General features: G+C 35.7%; 1 protein-coding gene across 1 annotated transcript in view; it reads left to right on the top strand.

Annotated features, from left to right (window-relative positions):
• Nucleotides 1–1,265: 1,265 nt before the first annotated feature.
• The window catches only part of LOC101355321 (SAM domain-containing protein SAMSN-1), a 55,759-nt gene continuing 30,393 nt past the window's right edge, over nucleotides 1,266–26,631 (top strand). The window contains exons 1-2 of the mRNA XM_023726640.1: nucleotides 1,266–1,442; nucleotides 24,419–24,490. Coding sequence (XP_023582408.1) covers nucleotides 1,386–1,442; nucleotides 24,419–24,490 — 129 coding nt within the window. The 5' untranslated portion in view covers nucleotides 1,266–1,385. The remainder of the gene's footprint in view (nucleotides 1,443–24,418; nucleotides 24,491–26,631) is intronic.

The raw sequence follows: 26,631 nt of genomic DNA, 5'->3' as shown, positions 1-26,631 counted from the left end.
AAATAGAGACTGTAGATGGTTCCTTTGAAGGCACCACACTGATCCATTGGACCCTCATTGGAGCAGGAGATACTAGTATATGGCATTTTAGTTTGTAACAGGAAGGCATCTGGTTAATTGAGGATTCTGTTTAGCTGGTGTCCGTACTAGTCAGGGTTTTAAAATTCAGTCATGTATTTTAAAAGTTGCTTAATATACATACGCATTTACTTCTGGAGGAACATTCTGATATTTATTTAGCATGAAGTTCATTCATACTCTGTTTTAAAAGTATATAAATACATGCTTTAAATAGGATTGGTAATGTTTAGGAATCTCAGGGTGGCACAAATGTTTAAGTACTGGGCTACTAACCAAGGGTTGGTGGTTCAAACTCACCCAGAGGCACCTCAGAAGGAAGGCTTGGTGATCTATTTCTGAAAGTTCACAGTCATGAAAACTCTATGGAGGACAGTTCTACTCTGAAATACATGGGGTCTCCACGAGTCAGAATCACCTCTACAGCGACTGTTGTTGTTGTTGTCAGGTGCTGTCGAGTCAGTTTCAACTCATAGTGACTCCATGTATAACAGAACGAAATGTTGTCTGGTCTTCACAATCATTGCTCCGTTTGAGCCCATTGTTACAGCCACTGTGGCAGTGCATTAGGTCCAGGGTCTTTGTCTCTTTCACTGACCCTCTACTTTACCAAGCACGATGTCCTCCTCCAGGGACTGATCTCTCCTGATGACGTGTCCAAAGTACGTGAGATGAAGTCTCACCATCCTCGCTTCTAAGGAGCATTCTGACTGTTCTTCTTCCAAGACAGATTTATTCATTCTTCTGGCAGTCCATGGTATATTCAATATTCTTTGCCTGGTAGTATTGTTTAAAGTCTAGTTTATTTCATCTTCTGAGTTATGTAGATGTTACTTAGAAATGTAAAATTGATTACTCTGAGTATTTTCTTAATATTTTTGCTTTGGTTTTTAATACTAAAATGCCCACATCTCTAGTTTTATTTCATTTATTGGCCCAAGTTCTTTCTTCCCTCTACCCATAGAATGTGCTGATTTTTATTTTTATATAAACTGAAAGAGCAAGTTTTGTTTTGAAATCGTTATGGCGCTTTGATAACGACAGGCATGTTGAAGTGTGCAATTTGAGAACCCACCTCACACAATACAGCAGGAGCAGGGCAATAAAGAGTTACCAAACAGTTACGGTTAGGAAAAAAAAAAACACTGTAGATGTTGAAGTCATATCCTTACCAAAGAGGAAGTGGAGTTTACCGGGCTCAAACTTATCTGATGCTGTGTGTCATCGACAGCACACTCTTGGCTATTTCCAGTTTGCTTCTGTAACAATAGAAAGTGCACTCACTCTGGGAATAGTCAAAATTCAAAATGCTGAAGAGAAAACCATCCAATGCTTCAGAGAAAGAGAAACATCAAAAACCAAAGGTAAGGTGATTTTATACATAGTCAAACAAAGCAAAACTATTTAATAGAACAGCTGTGTGTATGTGTGTGAGTATATATATATATACACATATATGTATCTATATGTATGTATACACATATATGTATATGTATATATGTATGTATATGTATATGTGTGTGTATGTATTTTGTTTTATACTGCAAGAAAAATCTGGTATTGCATACCAGTTATTTATACTTATGGCAAAAATAAAAAAGCAGAATCCACAAGGATGGCAAAGATAGATGTTACCATTTACACGTGTAACTGAGATTTGAGTTCAGATCATCTACTTCATGGGAGTCAGTTTGATGGTCTCTGTTGAGAGGTTGATATTATGAAATCTCCTTGCACATTTTAATGACTATGAGGTAGTCAATGTCTATTTAAAAGTCTATCGAATGCATTTTATCTCTTAATCATTTTATCTCTTAATCATTAATTATGAGAAAAATATAAAATGGAGATATTCATTCAAAATATGACATTTTTCATTTTTGAAAGTTAAAATATGATAGCTTGTTTCAGAGATGTATTTTTCTTACTCTTGCTCATGAACTAATGACATCACTAGAGAGAAGATTGAGTTGTGTTTGGGCAGCATCAAAATCCCATAAATTCATCATGGATTTGTTGAATTGATTCTATTTGGAATGTTATGGTATTCTTTGTCTCATCAGCAATTGCCACTTAAAGAAAAAGTAGAACGTGGGATAACAAAGTTTAGATCTGGCCATGGAACTCTAAGTTAGATTTATTAATAACATAAACAATTTGTGAAATCCTGGGGTAACAAAATTTCCCTAATAATTGTACGTTTCTTAGTTTCTTAGATAAACAACATTTGCAATCTATTTGTGAATAGACAATAGCTGAGTCCAGATGTCTTTTTAAAAGATTAATTTAGTATCTATTAATCGTCTTTATTTGCTTGGCACCTGTTCTGAGAGAAAGAGTGGGTAATTGATTGTGAACTTTTGGATTCATGCGGTATTGAACAGTGATCAATATTTTGCAGATATTTGGATGTAAGTTACTTTGTAACTTCTTTGAAGGAAATTAAGAATAAATGATTTCATTTATTAATTATTGCTCTCACAGAAATCTTATAAAGGTTATATAAGCATCTTTAGCTAAACCATAGCTTGATAGCATACCAACACCAATATCAGGATTTCTGTCCTTTGCTTAGTATAATGATAATACAAGAAAACAGTTTCCAAGGAATATAAAAAGTTTTTTAAAACATCACTTATATTTCTATTTAAGATTAATTTTACATAAAATTTACTTGATTAAATGCAACCCATATTTATCAAAACCACAAAAGTTAATATGAAGTAATAGATTTCCTTAAGTATTTAAAATATAAATGTAAAAAAGACTGCAAGATGTAGTGAGTTACTATTACACTTATGTCATTGAACTGTTTTCAAAATGATATGTTAGTCTGTCATCATCATTTGGCTTAACAGAAGAAACTATTGTAAAATAAATGAGATATTGTTCATCTTATTGACTGTACGTTATTCATAAAATTAAAAATATATTTGATAAAATGTACACCTGGGATATATTACAGAAAATAATCACACTGGAAATACATGAATTTTTGTTGTGAATGAATTCCCATCTTCTTTAGGTGACTGGTTTCATTCTATACAAATTTAAAGAGATATGCGCATGTATATGCGTGAGTGCAGCTTTTATCTATTCAGATCAATTGGATCATTTCCTTTTAATATGGTTGTGATATTTCTCCAATTAGTATAATAACATCTTTAGACACAACTCCATTTGACTGGTTAATTTTCTAATGTAGAAAAAAATCACAAAAGATTTTGCATATTTTATGGCAAAAAAGTGGAACCCAAAAGGGATGGCAAAGACAGACATTATAGCAATATTCCTACAAATAAATCACTACTAGAATGAGGAGTGTGAGCCCCTTTTTCTGCTGCAAAGAAACATCAGGCCTCTGTCTAGAAAGGTAGAATAGAACCATCAAGTATAGGGACTCATTGTCTACACAAATTAACTACATGATAGCGCATGTCTCTTGATCCAGAAACACGCCCTCTTCCAAAAGTTCTGAGAGGGAATTCCTTGTTTTTGATTGCAAATGCTGAAGTAGCTAAAGAGTGACGACATTAAAAGTGAGGAAAATATTATTTAATCCAAGCCCATATTAATTCCCATGGTGTATATTTCAGGCAGCTTAGTACTTGATTCAAATGCTGAATGCATAGTATACCTAATGTTACCCTGAGGGAAAAGTATGAGATTGCTAATTTGAAAAGGAAATCAGTGGAGAAAGACCTTGTCATTAGTATTTTCAAATAGGTCATGCAGCCGTGAGAAGGTTGAAAACATTGGTAGATATAAAATGTAGTAATAGATTATATAAGAGTCCCATATCCAAAATAATTTATTATTTTCTTACCTTCACAAGTCTTATCAATAAGCATGTACATCAGCCCAAAACACGTTCAAGTATAGCTTTACCATCTGTGATTTTATCCTTAATGTACCCTCTTTTTTCACCCTTTATTTCTCTGTTTATCTATTTTGGATATGGGTTCTTTCTTTCTAATAGCTTAAAAATAAGAGTAATAGTATTCAAATTTATTATAAGTGATTTATAGGAGAGGTTGAGAGGGCGAGACCAGAAATACTCCATACTCCATAACTGCTTGAATTATAGAACACAAGAACTTTTTCCTAAAAAATTTCACTTGAGTTTATTTTTATTTTCTATCAATATTAATTTCTATACTTATCTATATTTACTTCTACATTTATTATTTCTGTTTATTACATACCAATTGCTGTGTTAAGAGCCTTTTGTAGATTAATATTTGTAAATTGTGAGAGAAGCATTTTTATTTAGCCTCATTTTACAGATGAGGAAGCTAAGGCATAGAGAAGATTAATTAACTTGAGCAAAGACATAGAGTAATAATAAAACTTTGTGATGTGAAATACACATGTCAGTTTCTGCTACCCATGTTGTTAATTACCACACTGACATTATAAGCGATGGGACTGTGAGATATTATTACTATTTACATCTTAAGTCACAGTTAAATTTTATGGAGACCAGGAAGACCCTAACTTTAAGTACAAGAGGATTATAGCTTCTGTAAGTTGGACAGGAGTTGAGGGTTTCTCTTTTCCTCTCTCTTACTAAATGCAGAAATCCCATCTACAAAATTCTTCCAGGTATCTACCTAGCTTCAACACTGAAAATTGTAAAACAGGAACAAAACAAAACTTTCTTAATATTCCAATGTTTAAATTGTCCAAAAAAAAAAAAAATCATGTCCTAATATGGAGGTAAATGTAACCACATATCTCTCTCTTCACCTTGCATGTCACATTCAGTGTAGTAGGCAGGAGGGTGGCACAAACCGTTAAGTGACGGACTACTAGCTGAAAGGTTGGCAGTTCAAACACACACATGAGACCGGCCTGGCGATCTGCTTCCAAGAGGTCAGCCTTGAAAACTCTATGGAGCAGTTCTACTTTGCACACATGGGGTCTTCATGAGTCAGAATCAACTCGAGGGCAACTAACCACAACAATGATAGGCTCTTAATAAGTATTTGTCAAGTGAATGAACTTTCTTGAGCCTACTCTGTGTAGTCTGATTCCAGTATAAATACTCACCAACACTATATAATTTCATTATTCTTGTTAGCAAGTCTGTTACGGTGTATGTAAGACAGTTTGTGTGTGTGTACATACAACTGGAATTCATTTTTAAGTTTTATTTTAAGAAGAGACCCAGTACAGTAAATGTTGTACAAGAATCTCTGGAGAGGCCCATCATTATACAATAGAAGACCTATGCTCCAGTTTAGGGGATTGGGTAGAAACTTTGAAAATAGGAAAAAAAAAATGCACCCCACAAATGAAACTTGGCTACTACAATTAGAGCAACTTGGCCTTTACTTGGCTAGGATTAATGATCTGTGTTAACGAATTTTAACTGAGGTTTATCTTTGAATACAGGAGATTCAAATCCCACTGTTTTTTTTAAAGGGAAGCATTGAAATGATGGCAGTTCTGGAAATAGCTTCTTTTTTTTCTTTTTCAAACCATTCTTTTTAATCTAAAGTGCATACTAAATGAGACACCATTAGTGTCACAGATGCTAATTTTCACTAGCAATGACTGAAGTGGCATTGTTTCCCATTTGCATTTGATCCTAGCAATGATGAGAGGTGATGATGAGCTGTTTTCACTGCACTGCCCGCTGTGCAAATTTATGCTCCTCGACAAGGATGACACATAGTTGTGGCATTAAAGAGTATTTTTCCTTGCTTTTTGTAACAAGACTGTTAAAATACATTTTAACTCTTATCTAACCAGGTATAATAAAAGGGAAGAGGAGTTTACATGCTCTGGTGCTTACTCTGGGTCAGGAACTTGAACAAGGTGCCCGTGTCCATTACTTCATTTAATCTTCCCAAGACCCCTGTGACACAGGCATTTTTTTTTTCCAATTTACAGGGAAGAAAATAGTCACAGAGAGGTGAAATGCTTTGCCCAAGGTATCATAGCTATTAAAGAATGACTTGGTATCCTATGGAAAAATTTTCTGCTCCTAAACCTGTAGGTTTCTCCTCCACTACTCCCTTTTGCTTCTTCATCTCAGGTATAATTTTCAGCCTTTAACTCAGATGAATTCAGTTGAATGGTTTGGCTCTTCAAATAACATTATCCTAAATATGTGATACGCAATGCAGATAATATTTTGGATTCACTGTTTCCCAAGATTTTGTTTTAAAAAAATGTTGAGTATAAATGTTTATCTTAAATTTTGGTTAATACCAAAAAACAAACAAAACATGACTTAAAACGTTATCTTCATTTACTTAGTTATTCTGTCATATTTTTTTCTACTGATATTTTCCAAAACTTTAGAGATTTATTCATTCATCCTTCAATTCAATAAGTATTTATTGAGTACTTCCTCTGGACAAGGCACTGTTCCATACGTTGAAGGTAAAATAATATTAAAAACAAAACCAAATCCATTGCCATCGAGTCAATTCGAACTCATAGTGACCCTATAGGACAGAGCAGAACTGCCCCATAGGTTTCCAAGAAGCAGCTGGTAGATTCGAACTGCCGACCTTTGGGTTAGCAGCTGAGCTCTTAACCACTGTGCCACTAGGGCTCCAAAACCAAACCTGCTGCCCTTGAGTCCATGTGGACTCATAGCCACCCTGCAGGACAGAGTAGAACTACCCCATAGGGTTTCCAAGTCTGCAATTTTTTACCGAAACAGACTGCCAAATCTTTCTCCCACAGAGCAGCTGGTGGATTTGAACTGCTGACCTTTCTGTTAGCAGCCGAGTGTTTTAACCACTGCACCAACAGTGCTCCTTAGAAATCCCTGCCCTTTATAGGATTTACATATACTGGAGATAACAGACAATAAACAAGAAAAATACATTAAGTATATAGTACAGTATATTAGGTAGTGATAAATGCTACGGAAAAAAAAAAAGAACAAAAGATGAAAGAAGATATGAAGTATGAGAGGCCGTGAAAGCCTTGGTGAGAATGGGGCATTTGAGAAAGGATGCAAAGAAAATGGAGTTGGCCAGGGAATTGGCTGAGGAAATAGTATTCCAGGCAGAGAGAATACAGGTGCAAAAGCCTTGAGGTGGTAGTGCCTCCGGTGTGTCTGAGAGATAATGGAGCAGAATAGACAAGGGGAAGAAGAGCCGCCAAGAGCCAGATCATGGAGGGCCTTCTAGGTCATTTTAAGGATTTTGGCTAGTACTGACAGATTCTGAGATGTGACAAGATCTGGGTTACATAAAGTGGATTTAGTCTGGCTTTTGTGTTTCAAATACACTGAAGGGGTGAGGGAAGAAGTAGGTAAACCAGTCAGGAAGTTATTGAAAAAACTAGGCAAGAGATGATGGTAGCTTGGACAACGGTAGTGGGAGGACAAGGGTAGTTGACCAGACTTTGCATTTTAGACCTACTTGTATATCTTGTATTCATTTGAACATATATAGAAAATTAATTGTACACATTCTAAATATGTCCAACAGAAAGTTTGCCACTGCCCTGCTCCATTCTTGCTTTTAGCTGAAGCCCACATTACAAAGAGAAAGGGCCCCATTCCACTGCTCACAGTCATCATGTCACTCCAACCCTTGCCACCAGAAATTCACTTCAAAACTGATATACCGCTTTCTCTTCTTCCTTCAAAATATGATTTCCTATTGGATTTACTTTTAATTTCTCGCCAAAATAAACCAAACCCATTGCCATTGAGTTGATTTCGACTCATAGTGACAGTAAAAGACAGAGTAGAACTGCCCCATAGGGTTTCCAAGGAGCTCCTGGTGGATTCGAACTGCTGACCTTTTGGGTAGGAGCCATATCTCTTAACCACTACACCACCAGGGTTCCCTTTTAATTTCTAGAGCATCTCAAATCAGAAGGGAAGGACAAATAACTTTTTCATGTTGCCCATGTTTAATTGATTTAAAATGCTAAATAATTTTTATCTGAAAACTTTCCTCCAAACAAAGCATTAGTTCACTTTAGCCTTCCCATTTTACATACTATAAGTTTGTAATCAAATTTTGTAGTGAGTGAGTAGAAAAAGGTTTAGGGCCAAATAGATTGGCTATACTTGAACAAAACACAGTGAGTGCCTAGACAATACACAGAAAGGAGATGACAATGTCTAAGAGAAATGATAGAAGTCTGGTTTCCCTTTTGTTTGGAAATTTAGATATTATATCCTATGGAAAGAGAAAGAAGTAACTACCTTGACTATCAATGCACTAAATTTGTTAAATATCAGTTTAATAAAACATTTATCTTTTTAATCTTCCCTTGCCTTGCTTTGGAGATAAATGACTTCATTATCCCTGCAGATTGTGTTTTTTCTATAATGGAATCAAATCTATACTCTACATATCTAAGTTTCCAAATTTAGCGTTACCAAACTAATCCATTTCTCTTCCTTTGTGGTGTTAAGGATTTAGGTGAACTTTTAGAAACAAGACATTCATAATTAGCTTCTCAGTAGAGAACGAAAATGTTCTCCATTAAGAATTGATTAATACGAATAGAAGAGGTTTTTAAGCTGTCTCTGGTGGTAGATGAAGTGGTTCTTGTATATATAAAGAGAGCCATTTGTCAACACAGCTAACTAAGTCCCCTCCCTCCCCTTATGCGAAGAGGTTTAGAAATTTTCACCTAGTCCATGAGGTCCTACTAATTGGAAGTGAGGATTTTCAGCTATTTTCTTCCCTCCAACTACCCTAGATCCCTATCTTCACTTCTAGTTGACCAGTGCTCTCATGCAGGCAGCCACATATTTAACCTGGTATTTTCACTGTAGCACTTCCCTTTTACCCTTTTACCTAAACTCTCTAGTCTTCCTCCTTGATATTTTTTCCTTCCTCCAAACTTACTTCTGTTATGTCCCACTAGGCCTCTATTAGAAATCATTTGAGAAATGACAGAAGTAAAATATTTGTTCTCCCCCTCGGCCTGTGGCTTTCAGGCTAGATATTAGATCCATGTGGGGTGCATTACAAAAATACCCAAGTCTGATCCCCACCACCAGCTATTTAATTTAGTTGGTCTAGTGAGGCACCATGTTCCTGATACCCTGACCACTCTCATGATTTCCTCTCTGTGATTCCCTTAGCCCAGAATGCCTTTGCCCACTTTTTCCAACTAATAGCCATAATTTAATACCTAGCTGAACTGTCACTCTCTCAAGAAAGCCTTCACCAGTTACCCCAAGGCAGTAGTTAGGGGGTAGTATGCAAGAGTAGGAATCATGGACTGAAGTCATATAGGCCTGGGTTTGAGGTCCCTTGTTTATATTCCCTAACCAAAGGACTTTGAGCATTTCATTAAACCTCTTTTGAGCCTCAGTACACTTATTGGAAGAAGGCGATATGTTAAAGCATGTCTCATAGGGTTGATATGAGAATTAAGTTAATTACTCTATGTAAATTCCTAGTGCATAGTAAGTGTTCACTTATTAATTTCTCTCTCCTTTCTATTTTTATGGTACTTGTTCTACACCTCTATTATTTATTTGAATATGCCTTCCCAACTCAATTTACCATAGAAAACTGCAGCTAGGGGTGTCTTATTTATACTTGTATTTCTGGATTTTTTTTTTTTTTTTTTTGGTGAATGAGGGAGATTGAACCAAGTGTGTCTATCAGACTCCATGTGCTTTGACTACAACCAAAATCTATTATAGTATAGAACATGGTATTGATTTCCCAATGTATGTGTGATGAATGTTGAATGACTAAGGGAAAATATTAATCATCTAAAGTAGTAACCTACTTCAGGATAGCATCACAAAGTAATGAAATAAAACAATAATAAAACATTGTGCTGTAATCTGTCCGAAGGAATGAAAAAAAAAGTTTTAGCAAAAGACTGTTGCTACCAGGGAGCTTAGAAAGAGGTGGGAGGCCTAGAAATTTTCCACTGTGTCTGAAGAACAATCCAAATCAGCTGAAGTAAATATTCCGTTTGGCACAGCAGACTTGTTCACGTAGGTGAGATGTGTACTTCAGGCTATTATAATGACTTCATGTCTCTAGCCTTGATACCACCCACTTCACTTTATTGTTACTATACTACATGAATCAAACAAATTTTTGGCAGTGATTTGTTACCTGGGTGGTGCAAAAGGGTAACACGTTCTCTGCTAACTGAAAGGATGGAGGTTTGAGACCACCCAGAGGTGTCTCAGAAGAAAGGCCTGATGATCTACTTCTGAAAAATCAACCACTGAAAACCCTATGGGACACAGTTCTACTTTGACACCCATGGGATCACCATGTGTCAGAATTGACTCAACTGCAACTGGTTTGGTTTGGTAGCATTTCTTCCAGGTGAGATAATTCATTGGTCAGTCAACAGGAATACTCATTCTTCTTGAGAGCTGAATCTCTCATAGCAAATCAATAGCTGATATTGCCATTTATGGTATCTTATTAGCTTGGTATACGAGTCAGTTCCCTGAGATTGTTTCTTGACCAAGTTACTGGCTTTTTTGAAGGACTGGCTTGAGTTGCCAACTGGCCTCACTTCCAGATACCTTTTCTTTACACACATGAAATGAAGATAACTAAATCACAAGGTTTCGTCTTTTCTTCTTTTAATGATTTCAGTAATTTAAATTCCTGGAATAATATTCAAAGCAGATTTACCTTGTATCAAATTTTATTTTATAATACCTAGTAATATGGCATTAGTCTGGATGTTTGGAAACAAACAGCACATTGAAATTTTCAGTTGACTTTCTGAATATTTTAAATGGTCACAGCTATGCAACTTTGATCTGTTTTTAAATTAGATAAAAGGAATAAAATATGGAATCAAATATATAAAGTTTGAAATCCTTGTATGTGTGTTTCTCTGTATCATTATTATTATATAGCTATCATTTCTTTTGTTTGATTTGCTTAAGTCAGGCCATCTAAAAATTTCAAATGACTTTAAGATTATGAACACCTCACTATAATTATTTATTAATTTTAAAGCAGTCATTACTAATAAAACAAATGTTTGTATTTTGAAAAGTACAATTCCTTCAAAGATAAATGTTCTACAGTGTTGTCATTATATTGTAAGTTAAGGAATTATCATAAATTGTGTTCATTTCGATTACTACTATTATATTTCAACACCACTATTAACCCTTCAATAGATTTAAATATTCATAAGCTAAATCCAAAATTGCTGAAAGGACAATAAATGTAATTGATAATGAGAAAGTTATAACACTCACATATCTTCCAACATCCTAGCACGGACGTACTATTATTTTTTTCCACCCATCCTTTCCTTGTTTGGGATTACATACCATATATTTGTCCCACATAAACATGTCTGTTCTTACTAAGAAAAAAACGTTTAAGTTCTTAAGCCCATTGGCAGCAGGTGCTGCCTGAGATGGGAATGTTTATAAGCTTTATGATATTAACTGCAGCACTCAAGCTCAGGTGGCATAAAGCATGCAAAAAAGAACTTTCTGTCAGTTTTATTATTTCTAAAAAGGTTCCCCTTGAAGCAGAAGAGTGACCTTGCTCTGCTGAGCTGACATATGCCACTGGATTAATGGTCGAGCTCTGCTGGAGGGAAGCTCACGGAAACATTACAACTCCAGAAGCCGGGCTGGCGGTGACCATTAATCAGGGCGACCAAAATCGTGCATCAAACACACTCATTTAAAAGTAGTAAAAATGACTTCAAAAAAAAAAAAAAAAACTTTTTGAGAATTAGCTTATTGTTTGTCATTATTTGTGTTCAAGGAGATCGCTGCATGACTAAAATATCCCTTGGGGAGACCTTTAGAAAGGTTATTATGTCCCCAGAGGCCAAGTGAATGCGGAGGGCATTTATAGCTAATGGAGGTAACAGGAAGTTTTAGTTCCAGAGAATTTGATGGGAAAGTCTATTAAACGAGTTCTATTATCCCAGCTTAATTCTCTCACCTTTATTTAACCATGTTTTCAAAGCAATGGTTACTACGAACGTTTGCCTCCGTTGTGATTATGTTATCTTTAAAACTGGAGTAACTGGATTTAGTGGTAGAAATATTTGACTGGAAAACTTGTTAGGGAAATTTTCAGGAAACTAAGGTTTAAGTCAACATATTCAACTATTAAATATGATAAAAAAAATCTTTATAGTCTTAAATGTACTTTACATTCTTCCATAATGTGTTACCTAAGGAAAAATTTCAAGAGTTTTTTCTCTCTGATTATTGAAAAGAAAAAAAAAAAAGGCTTAAATCTAAGATCCTGAGATTTTTTTTACTTAATTTAACTGATAATACCAAGTTACTCTTGACTTTTTCCACTTTTTTTGATGATAAAATTGAATAGACATAATTTCTTATATACTTTCAGTAGATTGTCTTTTAGATTAATGATACTATATAGAATTCATATGGTATAATTTTATTATAGGTAGAGCAAATAGAAGAATAAGGAACTTATCGAGAAAAACAGGATAAAGTTGATATTTAAGACGTAGTAAATGATGTTGCAATCATTACTTCAGTTATTTTTCTTCTAAATAATGGTTGTCTTATTTTACCATGATCTTCAATATTACCTTCTTTTTATTAGCCATATTCTACTCAGGAGGCCAACATCATGTTCTATGCAGAATTATGTATTCGTTTTTGATGTTTAGGTATAGGATTAAACTAATTGATATTGATGTGACCACAGTTAAATCTTACTTAATATTTAGTCATAAATAGAAAAAACTGAATATACACACAATAGAAAGCTAATTTCTATATTTATGGGAGGTGGACATATTTTTTATAACTGGAAATTTGAATCACCCTTCCTTGATACCACCTTCCCTATATCAAAGTACCTGTTGTTGTTAGCTGCTGTCAAGTTGGCTCTGACTCATGGTGAACTCATGTGTGCAGGTAGAACTGCTCTCTATAGGGTTTTCAACTCTGTGACCTTTTGGATGCAAATCTTCACTCTTTTCTTCTGAGGTGGGTTAGAACCACCAACCTTTTGGCTAGTAGTCAAGAGCTTAATGGTTTGCATCACCAGGGACTCCTAACAAGGTATCTAGAAAACAAAATTAGTAATGAGGAATTTGCTCAGGGAAATTACTTATTTTAGAATCGGAATGTGAAATGCATGCAACGTATGTTACCTATAATTTGTCTCCCTACCACATTTCCAAAAAAACACACTATCTTCTGTAACCATGGCTGTTGTTATTGTTAGGTGTCATTGAGTCAGTTCTGACTCATAGCAACCCTGTGCACAACAGAATGAAACACTGCCTGGTCCTGTGCCATCCTCACAGCCATTGCTGTGCTTGAACCCATTGTTGCAGCCACTGGGTCAATCCATCTTGTTGAAGGTCTTCCTCTTTTTTCCTTGATCCTCTCCTTTACCAAGCACAATGTCCTTCTCCAGGGACCGGTCCCTCCTGATAACATGCTCAAAGTACGTCTCACCATCCTCATTTCTAAGGAGCGTTCTCGCTGTACTTCTTCCAAGACAGATTTCTTTGTTCTTCTGGCACTCCCTGGTATATTCAATATTCTTCACCAACACCATAATTCGAAGGCATTAATTCTTCTTCTGTCTTCCTTATTCATTGTCCAGCTTTTGAATGCATATGAGATGATTGAAAATAACATGGTTTGAGTCAGGCGCACCTTAGTCCTCAAAGTGCCATATTTGCTTCTGAACACTTTAAAGAAGTCTTTTGCAGCAGATTTGCCAAATGCAATATTTCGTTTGATTTCTTGACTGCTGCTTCCGTAGATGTTGATTGTGGATCCAAGTATAATGAAATGCTTGATGAAGTCAGTCTTTTATCTGTATATCATAATGTTGCTTTTTAGTCCATTTGTGAGGATTTTTGTTTTTTTGTGTTGAGGTGTAATCCATACTGAAGGCTGTAGTCTTCGATCTTCATCAGTAAGTGCTTCTTCACTTTCAGCAGGCACGGTTGCGTCATCTGTATATCGTAGGTTGTTAATGAGTCTTCCTCCAATCTTGATGCCCTATACAATCCTGATGTGTATATATACACAAAATGCCATTGATATTGTTAGTACATATAAGTATTTGTAAATGAATGAATATAAATTGCCAAGATGACATCTGATATACTATGTTAACTTCATTTATTTTGTGTATAAATATAATCTGCATTTAGGATTTGTTTCTATATTTAAATTCTCTTAATTTTAATATGCCTCCATGTAGTTCATAGGGTGAGGTTATTTGATTGATGGCTCTAATAGAGTGTACTTTCTTCTAGGATATATTCCTGTCTTATTCATCCAAAGAGCCCTTACTCCAACTATAAAATTTAGCCATAGAAGCTACTTAGTAAATTTATGTTCAATTGCATAACATAAAACCATACGGTTTTTAATTAAACATTAGGAAATAGTTTTCATTGGCTTTAATGTGATTAAGTTAATACAATTTGCTTTCACATAATTATGAAATGGGTGAGTTTTGACATTTAACATGAAGAGTAATGTGGGAGTTGTCATCTGCAGAGGTTTGCCCAAGCATAACAACTGTAGAGTTTTTCTCCATAGATGCTACAGCACTTGAGGGCCAGGGGCAATCAACGTGAGTTGAAATGTTGAGACATTGGTGAGTGGTCTCTTAGGCGAGGTGAGGTTTAACCCTGCCCTTGAAGAATAGGCTTAGTCTAGGTAGACAGAAGAAAAAAGGAAAGACATTCCCTGAAAGTAGAACATCATGAGTGATAGCATAGAGACGTAAATGAATGTGTCCACAGTGCCCATCAAGAAGACATTCTGGACTGGAGCTGAGAGTCAGTGTCCAAAGTTCTGCTTAATCAGATTGACTAGACTTGCCTGATACCGTGGGGAGTCTTGATTGTGCAGTATGCTGAGTTTGGGCTTTATTTTGTTGACTATGGAAAATTATTTAAACTTTCTGAGCCTCAGTTTTCCACATCTGTAAACTAGAGGAATCAATACCTAGATTGGAGAGGGATAGTGTTGATTTAACGAAATAATTATAAATAAACAGCATGGCATAGAACTTGACACATAGAAAGCTCTTGGTATCCTTCTCAGCAATGTGAACAAAGCTCTACATTTTGAGAAGAAGAAGTATGAAATGACGATTATTGGTACGTTAGGAGAATTAGTCTAGTGATGTTATGTTAGATAATTGGAGAGGAAAGAGATTGGGGACAAAGAAGCTGAAAGTTGTTGCATTGGTCCAGGCATGGGGTTATAAGCACATATTTGAGTAGCGGTCATGAGAAAAATTTAAAAATTGCCTATAGCAAGGATTTGTAGAAAGAATCAAGCAGATGTGGAGACCGAATGAGTGTGTGTGTGGTGCTTGCATTTTTCATTATATGTCCAAACACTCCAAAGGGAACAGTGAGAAAATACAGGTTTGCAACAGTGCAGGTCAGAAGAGTTGCAGGGTTCAGGAGGCAGGGACAAACAGATACCCAGGATATAAACAGAGAGCCTTTTGTTGGAATGCCTGCCTTCCAGTCTAAAGGCAAGCAGAGAGCTGTTATGGGTTAGAGCAACTACAAAAGTGCGTTCCCTGGAGAAATTCTTGAAGATTTCAAGGAAGAGGTAGTGTAATGAAAGAATTCCAGAAGGATTAAGAGGGACTGTTTAGAGTACTTGTTTATGGGTTTTGCAGAGATAGAGATGAAAAATAAGGAGAGAAAGAGAGACAGAGAGAAAGAGACTAGAAAGTGTGAAGTGTGAAATAAAGCAATAATGCAGGAATCCCTGGGTGGCACAAATGGCTAACCAAAAGGCTGGTGGTTCAAATTCTCACAGAGATGCCTTGGAAGAAAGACCTGGTGATCTACTTCCAAAAGGTCACAGCCATGAAAACCCTATGGAGCGAAGTTCTACTCTGCAACACACAGGGTCACCATGAGTCAAACTGATTGAACTGGTTTTTTGGTTTGTTCTGTTTTCTGAGTGAGCCAAGCAGAAGGCTTATCCTGGGGGTTGGTGGGAGGCGGGTGAGAGTCTAAGCAGCTTTAGAAGCTTGATCATCATAACCACGTTTTAGAAAGGTTTTAATTTTCTTTTTATTCTATTGGATATTGTAAGAATTGGTGATACTATGTGACTGAACTTTTGCCAGATTATGCTTTTTGCCTGAAAAGAAAGATATTTGAAATATATAAAAATATCATTTATTTTAGGTAAGCCCAGTGACTCCTTTATTCCTTTTATCATGATTTCTCTCCAATTCCTAAAAGGGCAGCATGACTTACAGCATGTGGATGCAATGTAAATAATGAGATACAGCTGTAAATCATGCAGAAGTGCAATACAGAATTCTAAATAGTAGGTTATTTTTTACTCATAAAACTTGTTTTGTTACATTAAATACTCTGACATGAATAACCACTTTCATGGTTACTGATCATTCTATATTTAATTTTTTTTTTTTTTTTGGTTCTGGTTTCTCTTCTTTGGGTAATCTTTGAGGCAGTTTTTCAGTTTGCTGAAACTATTTCTAGTGGCATATCAGCTTCTGAAAGTAGAGCTTTCGCATGGAAATTCTGACACAACTTTAAAACACTGTGGCAGAGTCAGAATCTGTACTTCCTTTAGATGTTTTGTAGTTGATAGAAAAGATACTGAACCAGAGAGATCAAGTAGATTAACTTTGTTCTAAGAGTCCAAGTGTACATTAAAAATATTTAGAGCTTTGACGTATGTTTGAGCATTGGTTTGCGTTTGCCCAAGGTTAAGATGTTATTATTGAAGGCAACGTTTCACAGTTCTGTTTATCTTTTAGCCTTCAGCTTGCTGACGACTTGCACAACCGTCTTCCATTGGCACCACATGATAGTGTAATTATTTAACACTGAGGCAATCCTAACAGATTTTTTTTAAGTGACTTAAATTTATTTCACACTGTTCAAAAGATTCCAGCACCTGAGTGAGTTAGAACAATTAAATCCTCGAGTGCCTTTGGATAAAACCTGATAAGCCTATGGAGATTTAGCATTTTATTATTATAGAATATGCATACAAGGGCCTGAAGAAATAGGATTCTGATCTTCAAGAGTGTGTTGCTAACCAACACTCCATGAGCAATATTCAGATGTGCAAACTCATTGGCCAAGTGTGTGTAATTTTAATTTGCCGGTATCTTTCCAAATTCTGAGATCTGACTCATGTATGCAAATTTTTTTCTTTGAAATAGACTATGAAACTTTTCCACCACTGCCTTACACAGATATTGTCATGCAGGAGAGGAGATTTTATTTTAAAATCCCCAAGATTGGTGGCTGGTTAGGCAATGAAAATAAAGGTGAAGTTCTGGTTTTTGTCAAAAGGTTGATTCACATTTCCAAGAGAGGCCTCCTAACTCTCCTTCATGTCAGTAAATGCCTTATGAAGCCTATTTAGTTCCATGCTTTCTACGAAGCTAATTTGGCCATGCTTTTCATCCTGCTCAGGAAGCAGGCTTCGTTGAACAAAGATGATGGGATCAAAACTCTGTAACAGAATAGTATAGTGGAGAGCATATCATAATGAAGAATTTAAAAAAAAAAGGACTTTTTTTCTAGTTCTGGCTCCTACAGCAGTTTCCATAATGAAAAGGACTAAATGATGTCTAAGAACCTTGCCAGCTTTATATTATAAAATACTACTTTGTAATCATTAGAATCATTATGCAAAACTATAGAAGAAATGTGACTAATAAAAAAAAAAAGAATCCTCTTCAGTTGTTCTTCATTATTCATTGCACTGTGTAGGGACCACATACACAAACGTGTTCAGATACCTCAGTTGGCACTGGCTTAGCCCGATGTTTGTGGCAGCCAAGTAGACTATGGAGAAAAAGGTAATTTGCACCACGTAATTGCAGACGCTCTTCAAAAAGGAGCACACTTTTACTTTGGAAAGCTAGTTGTACTAAAATGGATTTAGAAAACAAAACTTTATTTTCTCTTTAAATATGTCTGTACCTACAGACAACTATGACCTTAAGCAATATTAATGATCTTTTTACTAATTGGTTCCTTAACAAAATTATGAGAACATTAACCCTTGTATATATTATTCTTAGCTATTATATAGGCAGATTTCTTTGTTTTCACCAAAATTTTATTATGGAAAATTCCAAGCATGTGTAAAAATAGAGAATAATACAATCTACCCACATATCTATCACTCAGCTAATCATTAAGTAATGGTCAATCAGATTTCATCTTTATGTCCACACACTTGCTGTCTTTCACTAAATTATTTCAAATTACAAATAAAATTTAGTAATAATTACTTAATATCATCAAGTAGCCAGTCATTTTCAAATTTTCTCAGTTCTCGCCTGGATTTTTTGTTACATTCATTTATTTTATCTGTATCTAAACAAGGTTCATGGGTTATATTTGGTTGATAAAACTCTTAAAGGCTTTTATTCCGTAATTTCCCTTTCTCTTGAGTGGTTGAAAAAAACGGGTTATTTGTCCTGTGGAGTTGCCTGGGCTTTGTCCGATTGATTGCATCCTCTTTGTCATTTAACATGTTCCTCTGTCTCTGTATTTCCTGTAATTTGATAACTAGATATTAAAGTTTGTCTGAATGCTTCTTTTCTTTTTTTTAAGAATATTTCACTGGTAGTATTATGTATTTCTATCAGGGATATCAACCACATATTCTGGTTGTCTCTCATTTTTTCTTATTTTAGTGGCTATTGATGATCATTGCCTAAATCCATTATTGTATCAGGGGGTTTCAAAATAGTAATTTTACGATTTAATCACTTAATTTGTTAACTAGAATACGTGTATTTATGTAGAGAAAAAATTTCCGTCATCAACTATTTAGTTACTCTGAAGTATATTTCACACAGGAAAGGCAGATTAAATGCTTAGGTGTTTCCTTTTGCCAATTTTCAGAATATAACTGTACCATTTCCAAAGGTGACTACTGAGGGTTTTCTTCTTGGTGTAATTATTAACGAATGAATTTTGACATATTAGTTATATTTCAATATATTGCAGTTATTATTCTAATCAATGGTAAAATTATCCCATCTTTGGATGCAATCTATCCCAGTGAGAACCTGTTCAAGTTCACCCTGAGTAATTTTGACATGGTCCAATAAGATATTTGAAAGCTTACTTGCTTAATGCTATCACAAGTTATCCAGGTTGACCTTATATATTTCCTGCTCCAGCCCTTTTTCTTTTAATGGAAAATGTATTTAGAGTTTACTATCTGAGCCCTAGATGTGTCCTGACACTGGACTGGTCAGTATTGCAGGACTTTTTAGTAGAGAGAAGTAAGAAGCATATATATTTTTTCAGAGAAAATATATCATGAGCGCTCACTGATGTTTTACGAGGATTTAAGATTGTAGGGTTTTACTTAAAGTCTTTGATTTTATGGAGCCCTGCTGGTACAGTAGTTAAAAGCTCAGCTGTTAACCAAAAGGTCGGCAGCTTGAATCCACCAGCCACTCCTTGGAAACCCTATGGGACAGTTCTACTCTGTCCTATATATAGGGTCGCCATGAGTCAGAATCGACTCAACAGCACCGAATTATTTTCATCATACACTGAAGATCTTGATTCAAAATCTTATTACCATCATTACTTATGTGTGTTTTCCTTCAATATATATGTTTATATGTACCAATATTATTAACAATATAATTACTGAAAATAGGTTAAGGTTTAGTTTGTCATTGTTTTTGTCCATGGGATGTAGCCACTATGTACAAAACCAAATACCCATTGCCATCAAGTCGATTTCGACTCATAGCGACCCTATAGGACAGAGTAGAACTGCCCATGGAGTTTCCAAGGCTGTAAATCCTTATGAAAGCAGACTGCCACAACTTTCTCTTGCACAGTGGCTGATGGGTACGAACCACCGACATTTCACTTAGCGGCTGAGCTGCAACACCCCAGGGCTCCTCTGCTATGTATAGCCAGTAAAATTACTGTGTTTTAAAACCACATAAAATAATTCCTCTGTCTTAAGCCATCAATTCAATGTGGAATTAAGTTCATTTTGCCTCTGAATTTTTAGAGATTTTTTAAAATTCAATTTTATTTAATAAGTGAAACTTCTACATGGCTCTTAAGTCAACTCTATAAAACAAAATATATTCAGTGAAGATTATTTTTTCTCCTGTCCCCTTTACTGCTCCCCCACCCTCCCCCCGTTTCTTTAAGAAGGAAGAAGGAGATATACATGCCTGTATTAAAACACATGAGGGGTCAATGGTGGTTCAGTGGTAGAATTCTCACCTTCCATGAGGGAGACCTGGGTTCAATTCCTGGCCAATGCACCTCAAGTGCAGCCACCACCCATCTGTCAGTGGGAGCTCTCATGTTGCTATGATGTTAAAGAGGTTTCAGTAGAGCTTCCGTACCAAGACAGACTAGGAAGAAAGGCCTAGTGAGCTACTTCTAAAAAATCAGCTAGTGGAAACCTATGGATCATAATAGTCTGATCTCGTTGTGCATGGGGTTGCCATGGAGTCAGCCTGACTCCATGGCAACTAACAACAACAATTAAAACACACACATATATTTCCACTCTTCTTAGATAAATAAGCTTACTGTGTATACTATGCCCCCGCTATTTTTTTTACTTGCACTATATTCTGGAGGATTTTTAAAGGATTTTTATTGGCTAATATTTGGAAGTAGCTCACCAGGCCTTTCTTCCTAGTCTGTCTTAGTCTGAAAGCTCCACTGAAATCCGTTTACCATGGGTGAAACTGCTGGTATTTGAAATACCGGTGGGATTAGAGCAAAAATATCATGAAGTGTCAAAAAAAAAATAAAGAAATCAGTCTTGGAAAAAATACAACCAGAATGTTCCTTGGAAGCCAGGATGGCGAGACTTTGATTGGCTTACTTTTGATGTCTCATCAGGAAAGACCAATCGCTAGAAAAGAACATCATGTTTGGAAAAGTAGAGAGCCAACAAACATGACAGAAATCCTCAATGAGATGGATTGACAGAATAGTCACAAAAAAGGACTCATACCAACCATCATGAAGATAGTGTAGGACTGAGCAATATTGTGTTCTGTTATACATGAGGTTGTCATGAGTCAGAGCCAACTCCATGTCAGCTAACAACAACATAATCTGGAGATCATTCCATAGTCGTATAAAGAGTTAGATTTCAATTTTTTACAGCTGCATACATCTCCACTGTTTGCATTTACCATATTGTTTTCAATCAGTCACCGCCTGATGAACATTGAAGTTTACAGGTTTTTTGGTAATATAAAAGTGCTACAGTGAATGTGTGTCAGTAAATCATTTCATATCCGAGTATATCTCTAGTATAGATATCTAGAAACGTAATTTCTGGATCAAAGAACATATACATATATAATTTTGCTAGATATGGTCAAATTTCCCTCCACAGATATTGTGCCATTCTACAAGCACATCTCTAATTGCATAGGAAAGACTATACAGACTTATAAGATAGTACAGCTAAAGACCCTCAACAACATGGATTGGCACAGTGGCTGCAACGATGGGCTCAAGCATAGCAACAATTGTGAGGATGGTGCAGGACTGAGCAGTGTTTCATTCTGTTGTACATAGGGTCACTATGAGTTGGAACTGACTCGACAGCACGTAACAACAACAACAAAGACAAAATATGATCTAATGTCAACATAAGGAATTATCCGAAAAAATGAATTGCATTTTTATTTAAGCTACTCTTCCCATTGATAGCTATTTATTTACATAATAACTTTGTCTTGATAGGAACTTCTGTCACAAATTAGTATTTGGTAAATCTAATCTTATAAGGAGACTTGGTTGCTCAATGGTTAAGTGCTCGGCTGCTAACTGAAATGTCGTCGGTTCAAACCCACCTGCTGCTCCTTGGGAGAAAGATGCAGCAGTCTTGCTTCTGTAAAGATTACAGCCTCGGAAACCATATGGGGCAGTTCTACTCTGTCCTACAGGGTTGCTATGAGTCGGAATCAACTGCATAGCGGTGGGTTTGGGTTTTGGGTTTTAATCTATTATGGTTACACAATGCAAGATTATTGATATTCAGACACTTTCTCATTTATTAAGGACTATTATCTAGGAAGCATGCTCTACTTCCACATGATTCGCCTTTTCATTAGAAAGCTTACAGGAGTAGAAATTATAAATAGTTAAGTGTTCAAACCTCATAGTACACGTCAGCCCTTTTTCATCATAAGCCATAACCTATAGATTATAAAAGCATCTCAGATAGTCACTGACTTTTAGACTACAGAATAATGTATTTTAAAAAAATGTCCTTTTAAATACTTAGTTTTGCTTCTAAAGCGTGTCTCAGCATGAATTGATATTATGCTCCTCTGACGTAGAGCTGTTGAGTGATTAGTAATGAGATGACTGACAAAACCCAAAGTAATAGTCTTGTATCCTTCTTAAACCACTGCTCCTAAATCTGCTTTTCGTTATTGATGTAACGGGGAATGAATTAATTTTAAAAGGTAGTGACTATTGATTACTTAATGGAAGAAAACAGTGTAGAGAAATGCTGAAGTGAGCCTATTCTTGCCCTCCTGGGCTACGTGGCCCATTATCTGGCGATGGAAATCGGGCCTTAACCCTTATTAATATTTAATAGGTAGGAGACAGGGTGGGTGTAGGATAGAAAATTGCCCCAGATCTAGGCCATAGGAATGTTTCAAGTGTATAAAAGAATAACATATTTACCTTTGTTCCGATTGTTTATAAGCAGAATAATACACTCAATTCCCTTCTGTGATCTCTAAGCCATAGTGGCCTGGGGAAATGCCTCCTAGGCAAGTTGAAGTGATTAATGCTCTGAAAAGTCACTCTAGTTAAGTGAGCACTGCATGAGGAGACTGTAACTTCAGTGTGGTTCCGAATTTCAGCCCTTCTCTTCTCCTCTCCAAACTGAAAGTCTTGTTTAGCAGGGGTGGCAAGTCAGCAGAAGGCGTTAACTGTGTCTAACACAGCCATCATCCTTGGGGCGGTATCCTGTATCACACTGTCTATCAAGCTAACCCTTTGTCGCATGTCAGGATCTTTTTATTTCAGCTCATTTAAAATGGAAACAAGGAGTTTTAAAGACAGCTGGTGGGAAGATGTGAATATGAGTGTTTGTAAGGACTGGGAGCCTTTGAAGCCGACTTGAACTAAAATTGGCTGTGATTTCTGAAACAAAAATACAAGGTTTTATAGATTACTGACTCCCATTATTAATTTTTCATATCACCAGGTTATCTTTCAGTACCACCAGCTTATTTTTTTAAATACGATAAGCTTGGAATGAGATAAATTTCTTAAGATAGAATGGATTCTTGGGATTTATAAGTACACAAAGAATGTAATATCAGCTATCTACCATCCCAAACAATGTATACAATTAAACAGATACTGAGGAAACACCAATTTTTTGACTCACTGACGCTAAAGATTTTTTAAAATGTGTTTAGGATAATCATTTACTTTGTTGCATATCAGGATGTGTTTACAATTACCTGCCTAAAGTGAGTTGAAAAAGGACAAAAATTTAGCTTTGTGAGCAAAAAGTATCCAAAGGAATAGTCATCTTTTAACATATCAAGCTTTTTCTCAAATTCAGTGCATGATACTGATTCAGAGGTCTCATTGTAATTCCATGTTAAAAGTGGAAAGATTCCATTTTACTCCCAACCTCAGACCCTGCATGCCTAAATGCTATTTTCAATTTTTTAGTAGCTCTATATGCATGCCATCTCTTTCTGACATGCAGTGGACTTTCAAGTTATCAAGAGTTAGCAATGGAAATTCATGTGTTCATTTTTATTTTTCAGTATACTTGGTCTTTATGAGGCATAGTGTCAAAACTACTTGAATGCTTGGTTTTTGTTATTGTTATTGGTTTGCTGGTTGGTTACTTGGTTGATTAGCTGGTTAATACTACATGCCATTCCCTTATGGAAATAAGTCAGTGGTTAGTTCATTCCAAGGGGCTCAGTTTGATGTCACAAAAAATATATGTATAAATTTTTGTATGAGAAATTAACTTGAGCTGTAAACTTTCACCTAAAGCACAATTAAAAAAAAAAAAAAAGAGGCTCAGTTTAGAATCTATAGGTTTTTCAGTTGCCATTCCCAACGGTAAATATAACACTATAAGTTAAAAATAATTTAACTGTTATTTTCCAAGGTGCTTAACACTTCACAATAAACATACGAAGATATTTTCTTGACTGCAAAGATTAAATGTTAATAATTGTTACACTTTAAATACCTTTGGATGTTCCAGAGAGAAAAGATTTTTTAAGGTCATATTTGCAAGAAACTGGTGCCTATTAAATTATAATCAATTATATTATCAGTTTTAACAATGAAGTCATAAATTCTAAGTTTATTTTCCTTTACCTTTCCTTCTTTATAGCGCAGCAGCAGCTTTGGGAATTTTGATCGTTTTCGGAATAATTTCACATCAAAACCAGATGATTCTACTGAGGTTAGTATTTGATTCCATTTTTATGAATGTTATTCGGAGCCCTGGTGGCACAGTGGTTATGCACTTGGCTGCTAACCAAAAGGCCGGCAGTTCAAATCCACCAGCTGCTCCTTAGAAACCCTATGGGGCAGTTCTACTCTGTTCTATCAGGTCACTATGAGTCAGAATCGACTCAATGCCAACGGGTTTGGTTTGGTTTTGGTTTCAAACACACTATGCAAAAAAATATGAAGCTAACATCAGTTTTGCAAACTACAGTAAGAATAACCCACGTTTTCAAATCATGAGTCTTACATATATTTTTGTGGTAAATGAACAATTATTTAGTACTAGTACCATGCTGGACAAGAAGCCCTGGTGGTGCAATGGTTACGTGCTCAACTGCTAACTGAAAGGTTGACTGTTCGAACCACCTAGCAGCTCCGTGGGAGAAAGATTTGGTGATCTGCTTCCTTAAAGCTTATAACCAAGAAAACCCTATGGGACAGTGCTACTCTGTCACCATGGGTTGGTATGAGTCCAAATCGACTGGACAACACCTAACAATAACAACACCACGCTGGGCATTAACTGTAAAAAGCTACCTAAGAAACCTAAAAGACATTTGGGAAGGGAAAATATGAACTTAAGAAGACAATTCAAAGTAACACAGACAATCCCAACTTTTCTAACAATTTCCACCAGAAAACAATAAACATGAAAAATTTTATGTAAGCTACAATCACTTTAAATTAGCAAATGATTAAGTGACTAAATGTATTCTTGTTCAGGAGAGCATATGACTGCTCAGTTACATTCCTACATGTGCAATGAAATGTCTCATTGGTAACCATTACATACACATTTGCAAACCATGAACGCTTTAAATGTAGTGGAGGAAAATCTTCCCATAAAATTAGGTTTACATAAGAATAACAATAATAATGGTAATAATACCTACATTTTATTGAGCACTTATTATGAGGCAGGCACAATGCTGAACACTTTACCTACCTATAACGTTGGTATTATTAATATTTCCATTTTAGAATTGAAGAAATATGCTTCATTTAGTAAAAGCACCCCAAAATTACACAGTTAATTAATGACAAAAGCAGAACCCAATCTTTGTCTGATTTTAAAGTTTGCCATTCTGTTATGCTATCTCATAAATGGGAGACACATGTGGTAAGTGATTAATGAAATAGTAGAGAGGAGGAAGGAGTTTTGAGAAAACTGAAAATATATATTTATCATTGAAACTGATGCAGGAGCTCCACAGGCGATACATTCATTTTAGATCAGGATGTTTTTAATCTTATACATTTCTTAATTACTCATTCTTGTTATTGTATCTGCATTTTTATAAAGAATTTTTCCTCTTGTTGTTATCTAATTTCTCCAAGTACTTTTGAGATTTCTGCGGGTCTATAACATTTGAAAATATTTTTATTTTAGCAATGGATATTCTAGGCAAAAGAAATGGAACACAATGTGATCTGATATTACTTTATAAATGTCATCATTAGTACATATATATACGCATGTGTGTATCCCTTTTCTCCAACTATCTATTTACATACCAAAAAACCAAACCCATTGCCATCAAGCCAACTCTGACTCATTGTGATGTGATAAGACAGAGAAAAACTGCCCTATAGAGTTTCTAAGGCTGTAAATCTTTATGGAAGCAGACTGCCACATCTTTTTCTCAAGGAGTGGCTGGTGGGCTCCAATCGCCAACCTTTTGGTTAGCAGCCGAGGGCTTAACCACTGCACCACCAAGGCTCCTATATATTTATATACACATGCTTATATATAAACTTGTAAATAAAAAAACAAAAACCAAACCCATTGCCGTCGAGTTGATTCCAACTCATAGCAACCCTAAAAGACAGAGTAGAACTGCCACATAGGGTTTCCAAGGAGTGCCTGGTGGACAGACTGCTGACCTTTTGGTTAGCAGCCGAACTCTTAACCAACACGCCCCCATGGTTTCCAAATTTGTATATAGATATATATATAACAGTGGAATATATCTACATATGGTTATAGACAGTTTAAGGCTTATATGGGATGGAAGCTGAAAATAAAATTAGATAAGTCTCTCACTATACATATGTTGTGTCATAATACACTATATTGTATACAATTATCTAAAT

This window comes from Trichechus manatus, unplaced genomic scaffold, assembly GCF_000243295.1.
Source record: "Trichechus manatus latirostris isolate Lorelei unplaced genomic scaffold, TriManLat1.0 scaffold00012, whole genome shotgun sequence".
NCBI lineage: Eukaryota > Metazoa > Chordata > Mammalia > Sirenia > Trichechidae > Trichechus > Trichechus manatus.
The sequence above is the reverse complement of the archived record's forward strand: the minus strand, read 5'-3'. Positions and strand labels throughout refer to the sequence as shown.